At 38.2% G+C, this 11,460-nt stretch overlaps 1 protein-coding gene across 1 annotated transcript; it reads right to left on the bottom strand.

The window, feature by feature from the left end:
• Positions 1 to 1,473: 1,473 nt before the first annotated feature.
• Positions 1,474 to 9,844, bottom strand: LOC122640038 (ornithine aminotransferase, mitochondrial-like). The gene is made up of 9 exons (XM_043833136.1): positions 9,611 to 9,844; positions 7,352 to 7,460; positions 6,207 to 6,437; positions 4,951 to 5,110; positions 4,527 to 4,582; positions 4,153 to 4,305; positions 3,099 to 3,196; positions 2,093 to 2,173; positions 1,474 to 1,731 (listed from the first exon to the last, which is right to left on the bottom strand). The coding sequence occupies exons 1-9, from the start codon at positions 9,742 to 9,744 to the stop codon at positions 1,494 to 1,496; spliced, it is 1,260 nt and encodes a 419-aa protein (XP_043689071.1). The 5' UTR covers positions 9,745 to 9,844; the 3' UTR covers positions 1,474 to 1,493.
• Between the last annotated feature and the right edge of the window lie 1,616 nt (positions 9,845 to 11,460).

Here is an 11,460-nt window from a genome sequence, read left to right as displayed (position 1 = left end):
CACCTACTTGATCTATACGTTGTGCCTTCGCCGCTCCTACGGCCTCAATCGTGGGCTAATTATTTGTTTGCCTCTTCTCCCCATCATGACCTGGAAACCTTGCATGAATACTCTTCATAAGTTCTTTTCCACCTTTGAGCCCGATCCGAATGGTAACTTCTTCTCCCCTTTCACAATGCAAGAGGCTGTTCCCACTGCTTTTCTAGCCCTAACCATCCCACGTCCGCCTCAAGCCGTATGGGGTAAATTTCAGGTTGTCGAGATCTCCATATTGGGGTCACCCTTAGCCACCGGGGAACAACTCGTCGGCTTTGAGATGTACAACCCTAATATCGCACGCCGGGCTGCTTCCACCAGGTAACTTTGCCCCAACTATTACCCCATTATTGATCGGGAGTCGGATAGATGCTATACTCAAATGTGGCCGATATATACCATGCTTCAGCCATGAATGCTCTAGTCCTTTCCCCGGCCGAGCCCAGCTTCTTTTGTCGAGAGCCCACAACATCGAAAGAATTTACGGCCTAGGGGGATGGATACTTTTCTCTTCTCCCACTTCGCCTTGTCAAAAAAAATAGCAAGCTTTTCCTTCGTCCTCAAGCAATCGCAAGCCACCACCATTGCCCTATGTGAAAGAAAGCATCAGCCTTCAAGCAGCCCGGGTAAGCATCGTGGTCTTGTCTTCCTTGCTTTGTTGCCCTGGCCATTTTGTCAGACTAACCTTCTTGTACACAACCAAGTCTTCGCCCGACCTACCTCTCGTTCAATCAACTCAAGTGACCACGTAGTCACTAAGATGACGAAGAGTCTAAAGAAGAGCTTCCTTACCCAAAGGAGTAAGAGAGGCTTAAAGTGTCACCATCAAAGACCGCCGCCAAGTCTTCTCCGTGCGTATTTTAAAAAGACCACCATAAGCACCAGGTCTCTCAGCTTCAGTAGCATCCTCTTCTCGTCACCTCTCCTTATTCAAGATCAATCAACCATCTCATCTTGGGGCTCGCCTCGGTGCGCCCACATATACTCCTCATGTACTTCGCCACGACATCAACGCGTCTCATTCGCATCGACGATTTGAGCAACAGTCATCCTTCTCTCTTCTATAGATTCTTCCATGACGCGACGATCCCGTACTCGCTCCCCATCCTTCACAAACCGCCCAGTGGTTACTCAAATACTCGATGATTGGCATTTTCCAACAAAGCTAAGCGTGTCCTCGACATGGTTACCCTAGCCGATCGCTTCATTGATAGAAGACCGTGTTTGTCTTTGATGATGATGGTTTTTTCCAAACCGCCTTCTCGGGTAGATCGAGTGCCACGCCTACGGTCAGGCCAACCCATTCGTGGCCCGATTCCTTCAAAAGATGTCCAAATGATTTGGAGTCAAAAGCCAGTACAGTGGTAAAACTCCATGATTCTGTCACCGTATATCTACTGTCACAAAAATTAAATTAGGATAGATTTGAGGATGGATATTCATCAAGAATGAATTATTTACCTCATGGAAAGTGGTGGGGTTAATCGAATTATAGTGTTATGTGTTGGCTTGGCAAGAATTCCTCTATCCCTCAGCTTGAGACAGATATCATAAGCAGAAACAGGGAACAGAGCTTTGCCACTGAGCTCCACAGCATTGAGCAAACCTTTTCCACGAACTTCTTTTACTATCTGAGGAAATTGTTGCTGAACCTTCACTAGCTGATGCCTAAATTCCTGCCCCGACTTTGCAGCCCTATAAAGTAATAGAGTAACAACAATCACTTCTTCATTTCAATTCAGAAAATAAACAGAAGCACTCCAAGCCTTATCAAGTAGATTCAAATGAGAGAGATTTAATTTTTCCAAATGCCTTTCTGCTATGTAACCTACGTTAACAAACTACCCAAAAAAGGAAAATACCAGAACCTGAAACTCCATATCAAATAATCTACTGAGGAATCAATCACTTTAAAAAAAAAAATTTGCTATTTTCTTAAATTGGTGCCTAAATGAAACTGGGTCCTTTTTCCACTATGATATACTGGTGCAATTTGGAGTCCAGATCGTTAGGTTTCATTATCATGAAGATATCACTGGAAATGAATATTTCATACCTCTCAATAAGTCCCTCCTCAATGATGACATCTAGTGAAGCAATGGCCACCGCACTTGCCAAAGGATTTCCACCAAAGGTGCTGAAAACAATCAAACCATAGGCAAGATATTTGTAAAATCTAATAATGAAACCAAGAAAACAAACATATACATATAATATATGCATACAGGCGTGCAGGATTATATGCATGCTTCAATGTGTGTGTGTGTGTGTGTGTGAGAGAGAGAGAGAGAGAGAGACACTCTAAACCCTGTGACACAGGAAAATGAAATGTATATTGATTGTGTAACACCATCGATTGAGGAATCTATGATGCTAGAATCTGATTTACCAAACCGGGCTTCCAAATGAAGTGAAATCCAGAGCAAAGGGAAAAAATAAATCTTAAGGCCTACATCATATTTATCGTTTTCTGGGAAGCTAGATCTTCAATTCATTTTCAAAACTCTTATTCTAAATTCCCATTCCTCCAATGCTTAGTACTTCACTTAGCAGACCTAATAGACATATAATTGGAGTGGATTATCATGGCAATGTTTCACTTATCAATTTGGCTTGATTGAGCTCTAAATGTAGGGGTGCCACTTGTGCTGGCTCTTGAGAAATTCAGGCTTAAATTTGAACTGCATCAGGCTGGATCCTCAGTCTCAATCCTATTCAAAATTCATCAGGTGCCCAACACAACTTTTTCTGAGTTGCGCCATTACACAAAAAAAAAGAAGCAAAGAATAAGGATTAAACAGCAGCCACTAATGAAGATTTGGAGAACATGTTTCTTCGCACTTGGTTTTCAACCTGAAACCTGAAGATCTCAATGGCATTCAATGCTACACATAACTATGGCTTAGATACAACTCAGGTATGTATCTTAAGATACTTGAATGAAGTGATGGTTTGACGTGGTTAAAACTCCTAGTCCAATGTAACAAAGAAACATAATTTGCACTTACTGCAACAACAGATTAAGAAATTTCAGTGAAAATAAATCATTAGAACCAACAAACCTTCCATGTTCTCCAGGCTTGATGCATAGCATTATATCCTTGTCTGCAAGCACAGCACTTACAGGTATGACTCCAGCACCGATTGCTTTTCCTAGAATCTTAATAAGATAATGTAGATAGAATAATTAGAAATCAAAGTTGGAAGAAAGAATAAGCTCTCAATAAGATGGCATAATTATTAAAAGATATCTGGAGCTCAGACATGACATAACATATTTGGGAATAAAACTTGAACACAGCACAGCTGAGGGTCATGATTGTTTGGCCTTCCACAGCAAATACAGTGTCTTATATAGCACACTACTTTCTTGAAAGGAAAGAGTTTCAGGGTCGTAGTGGAGCTGACAGTAATTCCATCACTGTTAAGATATTACTATGCAGGATTGATTTTGGATTCTCATTCAAACTGCCAAAACCATATATTTTTTCTTCACACATCTAATAAAACAGGAATTTGGAAGGCAGCTCTTGGAACAGATGCATGGACTTGTTTGGTGTACGGTAATTACATAGTTAACCTTTCCATCACCCAGATTCCATTCATATGGTGCACATGAAATGGATTTTCACCATTCAATTGGTCAATCATCTCCTTGGTCAAAATCGAAAGTCAGCTTAAGTTGGTGGGATATTATTCTGAACTATTGAATGGAGAGTACCTGGGAAAAGAGAAAAATCAAATCATGTAAATGCTAATCAAATATTCAGAGGCTAAGACATCTCCTTGAAGGTTTGAATAATCTAGAAACCCTTGCATAGTTGCATGTCTTCCATATGGCTGTCACACACTTTAAAGCTTAGCCTCTAAAAGAATAAGAATTTAACAATCACATAGTGTAAAGCTTTACCTCCAAAATAAAATAGAATGTACAAAAAGAAATACCAAAAGAGACAGATAATTAAATTAAAACATTAACGAACTTCTAAATGGAACAACAGATTGATATTACATGTATATGCGTGCCAATGTAATAGAAGCAACATAAAAACACCATAAGTGTGTGCTCCTTGACAACTTGTAAGGTTTTGACACAAACAAATTAAAATGCCTTACCACAACATCAGGTCGAACATCTTCCCAGTCACAAGCCAGCATTTTTCCAGTGCGCGCTATGCCAGTTTGTATTTCATCAGCAATCATTAAAACATTGTATTTCAAGCATAGATCTCTCACAGATTTTAGATAACCATCTGGTGGAATTATAACCTAGAGAAAAGGGGAGAAAAAACTTAGATCCAATTAACAAAACAGAATTTGCTCAAACTATCAGAAAAGTACACTGCTATACAATAAGGATTTAAAATTTAGATTATACAGTTCTAAATCAATTGCACTGGATTGAGTAACAAAAGAGAAAAAAAATATCCAATAAATTCGTGAGCATCATCCAAATAGCCTGTGATAAGTTCCTATCCAAGAAGACATACCCCAGCCTCTCCTTGAATGGGTTCAAATAAAAATCCAGCAATCCGATCTCCTTTTTCTGCATTCCAGAAAAGAAGAAAATGATTAGACTGGTGACATTTAGAATGCTATTAGAATGACTAAAGCTCTCAACAAATAATTAAGAGGAATGCAGGAGTTCTCCCAGATATGTGTTTATTTACCAATGGGAAAGCTGTATAGGTGGATCATGTGCAAAGGACTGGACCCACCATCCAATGGTTTACTCCAAAGATATCTCATAAACAATTTAATAAATTTTGCGGCTATGACTATTCAAACTATCATACACTTTTCAGCTAACAAATAAAAATAAAAAATAAAAAGATCAAGATGAACTGATTATTTTTATTTTGTGCATGTGATCGACCAGTTCTAGAACAGGTTTATTATTTCTTATTTATATACCTTTGAAGATGTTCTCAAGCATATCAGCATCACCAAAATCAACCTTAAGATGGCCAGGTAACAATGGTCCAAAACCACGAGTAGCTTCATTGTCACAGCTCATAGAAATCACACCAATGGTACGGCCATGGAAGCAGCGACAACATGAAATAATAATAGCCTGAACATAACTCAGTTTACATAGAGGATGTTAGTTGGCTTCTTTCCAACAAAACGGAACTGGATACTAGAGACTTGATCAATTAACCATCACTTGTGTCCCACAAAAAAACATCTAAATAGATAATGCGGTTCAAGAATGCAAACTAAGTTAAGGAGTAAATCTAATTTAAGCATTATACTGCTTAGTGCATAGTAAAATTTCAGTCTTCAATAATTAAGAGATCACTCTTTTGATTTTTGATAAGAAATCACAGCTTACTCATCAATAGAAAGTTCTACAAAAGATTGTAACCTAAATAAAAGAATAAGAAAAACATTTAGTAATTAAGAAGAAGGTGTAAACCCAGCCAAAAAGATACCAGCCACTCCACATTTTATAAGGCTTTGTGGGAAAAAGTAACAAAGAAAAGCTATATCATTTAGCATGTATCTCAGCCATTATAAGCTTACAAACACTCTACAAGGCTAAACCCAAGAAACAGCTATACCCTCTGCTTTCAGCCACTTTATATGCCTGAAGGAATTTTTCTCAAAGGCCCTTTTGTTCTTTCAAGTCAAATGCACCACAAGACTGATGAGAGGATGAGACATGATTTTCCAGATATTAACTCATACTTTAAAAAAAAAACCCAAAATCGGACACGGGATCGGCTTCTATTGCTTCCGATTTGAATTGGACCGGAATCGGTTGGAATTGGCCCTGAATCGGCTGGAACCCAAAAATTGGAATTGGGAAGAAGAATAAAAAATTTCCACAAATTGGTGATCCAACAAGAGGGTCAATGCAAAAGAACCCAGTGATATTATTGTTCGCCAAGGATTATTTTCTAGCAATACTATCAAACAGATGCATTTGAAAGGAACTTGCAGGACTTGTCACTTATGTCAAAAAATTCTAACAGTTATTTATATGAAACAACCCAAAGACAAAAATATGCAAATTTATTCTCATTTGCATACATATCATCAGAGAGATATCATCAGCTGCAATTCATCAGTTCATGTCAAATATTTTATCCGTACCACCAAGGTAAACCAAAGAAATATCACCACTAATAAGATTGACGTTCAATGGTTGACTAACTGCATCATACCTCATCCTTGGGGATCTTTTTCTTTTCATAACCCCATTTCCTTGCCAACTTAAGAGCTGTTTCTACACCTTCAGCTCCAGTATTCATTGGTAGCACCATGTCATAACCAAAGATGCTTTTTATCCGCTCTGCAAATAGTGGGAATTTATCATTATAGAAGGCCCTAGAGCTGAGAGTAACCCTTCCTGCCTGTTCAAGCAAGGCCTTTATGACCTTGGGATGACAATGTCCCTGCATTGCAGAAGCAAGAGTTGAACTTTAAATCCAGTTATAATACAGACAAGAGTCAGCAGCATGTATTTGTTAATTGAGTCATAAGTAGACATCCTTGAAAACAAAAGATTCTGGTGATTGCCTTTGCATATTTTGTTGGAGGTGGCTTTGATCTGGGTTTGGTCTCGATGGCCACAGACTCAGGGAAGCTGCCTAAGCTAAGCCCAGCCTGATGACCAGTTCCCTTTGAGTATGTCATGCCAAACTGGGAAATAATTAGGCACATGCAGTAATTGGGTCATGTTAATTCGGATGTTGTATTCTGAAGTTGAATATTTCACATTCAAAATTATTACAATTTACAACCGCTTACAAAAGCTCAAGCTGTTAAGGGCCACAACAATGTATATCAACACCCCCAGCATGTGCAAACCCCCCCCCCCCCACACACGGCTCTGCAAGTGGCACCGAGGGTACAAGGCATAGGGGCACAACAACACACAACAAAACCCCTCGCATATACTAGGGATCGAACACCCGGCATCCTGGCTTTGTTACCATGTTACAACAGTTTATCCCAAAAGCTAGGGCCACAACAATGTATATCAACAAAAAGAAAAGGGAATTGGGTGGAAGCAAGTATAAGGAATTCTCTGACAACTTGGAGCTTATTGCAACCATAAGCAATGCAAACTTCATAGTGAGAGAGAGAGAGAGAGATTAGATTTTGGAAAAAATCGCAAATTGCAAAACAAGGTTCATGGAAACCAAGTTTGGAAGGAACATCGTATTCTATGTATTATAAGACATGTTTTGGAGGTCCTGCCCAAACTTCACCCAAAACTGGCCAAAATAAGTTGATTATTAGAAATCTAATACCGATGTAATTATCACATAAATCAAAATCACATATTATATCAAGAGAAAATGACCTGATTGACGGCAGAGTAAGCTGAGAGGAAATCCAGATATTTGTGGCCTTCAGCATCCCATACACATGATCCCTTTGCTTGAGAAAATACCACAGGAATTGGGTGGTAACTGCATTTTAATCCAACAGATTTGACTTAGAATAGGACACAGATACCAAGCTGAAGGGACACGAAACAAAAATAAATAATAACAAGGGATCACCAAGAAGTAAAATTGAGCCCAAACCAATTCATATATTGTTACAGTGATGAGGATCAAGGCACAATGAAACCCTCACCAAGTCTCCTGTAATTACAAAGTTTTAAAACTTTGTTTCAAATTATGCTGATTATTGATTGCTAGATCTTATTATATCTCCGCTCATATATGATGATTGATTGCACCAATTGCCCTTGGTTTTCCATTTTCTTCATCCTTAATTTGTTCGTGTATATCAGAATTATGCATCTATATTGCAATTGATTGGATTCCATCCAATAGGAGTCCAATATCAGAGGAGAGGTATAACCCATTCTTGTTATGCCAATCACAATAAGAAAGAAATTGCCCTTGGTTTTCCATTTTCTTCATCCTCAATTTGTTTGTCTGTATCTGAATTATGCATCTATATTGCAATTGATTGGCTTCCATGCAATAGGAGTCCAATATCAGGAGAGATGTACAACCCATACTTGTTACGCCAATAACAAAAAGAAAGAAATCTCTGTTTTCTCAGCCATGGCCTCTATTAAACAATACACAATTGACTGAAAATATGAAGATATGGAATTGAATTGAACTACTTTCTTTGAATTTCAGTTCTGTTTCCTTGATCTTTCAATACTGAGACCCTAAGTCTCTCTCAATAGGGAAACTTCTGTAAGCCTAACAACATGGGCTTAGCAAAGGTCTCATGCGATATCTGTATTCTGTTTGGATGTTAAATTTGGATTTATACAATTTGACACAGTACAAGCAATCATTAGACTTCTCACAGGACAAGGATGCATTTGTGGTTCTAAATTGGCATAAAATATACCAACTTAATAAGGATTAGATTATGAGGTGAACATCCCACGCCAAAATCCTATGGTTTTAATCATTCAATTGGCAAAATGATGTGATCTAAATTCTACCCAAAGAAGATTATTCTCCTGAGTTTTTAATCTAGAAGTTATCGAAAAGGATTTATAGCACTAATTAGCTACCAAAACATTATAAACTGACAAAAATTCTCTCATATCAAACTCTTCAAGAACCTGACCAGTGATGAAAAAGCATGACAATATCTTATCCAATTCATTAGGAATAGTATTGCTCAAATGTCACTCAGGTGATTGTTAGTTGGCATGATGTTAGAGTCCAGGCACACAGACAATATGAAGCGAGGACAGAGGTTAGCACTTAAGCAGCTGTCTAGATAACACTAGCCACCTAAGTTCCACCTAGAGAGCCCAGCCGAGTCTATCTGCAACTCAGTTGGAAATTACTTTCCTTTGGTTATTAAAAACTCATTAATGTTAGGGCTAATTCTTCTACGCAGACTTGTAATGGAAATTGATCTGGGCAAAAGACATTACTAGTAGCATCTGATGGTTCTATTTGTATATTCAAAACTGCTGACTAACAGGGGCTTGATTTCATTTCCCCTTTCGTTAACCTCCGCCAAAATTCTGGGATACGAACCTCATCCGACCTCTTCCTATGCACAGTTGAATACATAAAATTCTTTGCAATATCTGGTCTAAGCACTTGTCCATCTAAGCAATCTTACCAATAAGATAAGAAAGAGCAAAAAGGTTTCAGATAGTTATATTAAAAACTTTTGCAACTGAAATTCTGCAATTATAATGAGCCAGAAGAGATGACCTTGGTAAGGCATTTCAAAAAAAGAAAAAATTGAAACTGAGGGAAGGATCTTTTTCTTTTCCATCTGATTTTCTTTTGATTCTTGTCACGCAGTATCATAAAAATCTACAGAATCTTACATTAGAATAAATTAAGAACACACACATAAGATTTCGTACCTGGAACAAATAACTGAAAACAGGAACAGACATTAAGTGTTGCTTGTATGCATGTATTGAATTGAAGCACGGATATGTACACAGATTAATTTTAAACAGAAAATCAAATCAGAATTAAAACAGAACTATAAAGGTCCCAGAAAGCTAAACGATTAGAAACTGAAATAATAATGTTATTATTGGGAATCGATCTGCATCATTTAAACATGAGAGAGAGAGAGAGAGAGAGAGGGAGAGAGAGAGGGGACCAACTTGTGAGCGCTGTATTCATATTCCAAATTGATGAGTTCCTGAGAAGAGGAAGGCCTCCGTTCAGGAAGAGCACTGAAACTCCTACCCCTGCAAATCCTCTTCAATACAAACTGTAGAGGTCTCCTGGTAGCCATTGATGACAGTTGCTGCTCTGTTTTTCCCACCAACACTATCCAAGTAAACCAGAGTGTTCTAAACGTTTGATAGGATTTTGCTTCTTGAATTTGGAAACCAACCCAGATCCTAAAATCATACAAAATTTCCCAGTTCTCCTTCTTCCTCCACGATTCTACAGATTCCTCCAATTCTGGATTTGCATTTTATAGAGTGCAGCTCCCAAAGCGTCTTGATCCCAGCCAAACAAAGCAACACAAAAAAGTAGTTTTTATTGAATTCCTAGATTGCCCCTACATTCTGTTTTATTTCTTAATTCTACTTACAATCCATCATCACAAATTCACATTCAACACCCACCATTGGTAACAGGAATTTTAGAGTGACAGTTAATCATGGTTCTAGAACCGAGGTTTTAATTTACCACCCCAAAAAAAAAAAAAAAAAGTTTCAGGAATCGGTATCATAATCGATCGACCCATATGTTTTTCAGGGGATGTGACGATCTTTTCGCACAGGTACCCGCCCACACCCAACTACGGTTAGCGATTAGCATAGCTTTTCTTTAAAAAGGGCACTAAAAAAACAAAAAAATTTTACTTAGAAGGATAAAGGGTGATTTTGTCATTTTAATGGCCCTCAATTTTGGATAAGGCATATGTTAATTAATTTATGTTTCTCTCTCATGAGCTCGTTTATGGGGTCTACGTCAAGGGTCCATCAAATAATGCGGTGCCTCGTAAGTAAACACATACAGAATTACATATGATTATACATTCCATGACCTGCAAAAAAACAGAACTTTCCACAACAGGAATTTGGCTGGACGTATCTGTTTCTCTGGCCCACCACTTAATTAATTAAATTAAAGACCCAAAAAGTAAAGAAAATTGACTTGTAGAAAACTTGCACGACTTGTATAAAAACAAGACCCTATGTTATCATCGTTGAATTGGCATCTTTTGTTATGAATTTCCTATAATCACTCTACTTTCGCTTGACATTTGACATTGATATTTTTCTTTTGGGAAACTCTATCCGACTCTCATGGGTCTATCTTCCTCCTACAAATGTGAAAAGATACATCTGCCCCCTTGTTTTAAGGAAGAGAGAGATAGACACATGGGAGTATTGGCATAGGTCACACTCCCATACAAAAAACTGTTTGTCCTTTCTTTTTATCATAAAAAGGTCCTTGAAGAAATAGGAAGCAGGAGATAATGATTCTCTCTCTTTTTTTTTTTCGATGAAAAGATAATGATTCTTTCTTTAAACCTAAAGAGAGGTGAATTTTTTTGTGTAAGAATCCCCATCTATCCAGAGCTTTGCAAACGCCGAATTTCGGGGGTGAAATTTCTTATAAGATGTGGGGAATGTTACACCTGCACCCAAAATCTGGGGCTAATTTGAATTTTCATAGTGGGTATTGCCTTGGTGACTGTTGACACCAAGTGATTCGTGAGATGTTATAGTCAAGAGGTCAATTGGAAGTAATGACAACTCCTTATGTACGTGTGGTGATGAGAAGAAGACCATAGGGAGTAACCGAAGCCCTTTCGGGTAAGTGATGGTAGGTAACTTCACCTGGGATACATGTGAAGTGTACTGGAGAAAATCTTGGGTCAATTGGAATTGATTGAGTACTTGAGTATCATACCCTGGGATAGTTGAGGAACCTCCTCGGGTGTGTCGTGGACGGATTAACCAGTTGTCCATCCTCCTAAAGAAGTAAATTG

This window comes from Telopea speciosissima, chromosome 9 (genome assembly GCF_018873765.1).
Source record: "Telopea speciosissima isolate NSW1024214 ecotype Mountain lineage chromosome 9, Tspe_v1, whole genome shotgun sequence".
NCBI classification, from domain to species: domain Eukaryota; kingdom Viridiplantae; phylum Streptophyta; class Magnoliopsida; order Proteales; family Proteaceae; genus Telopea; species Telopea speciosissima.
This window is presented reverse-complemented; position numbering and strand designations above follow the sequence as displayed.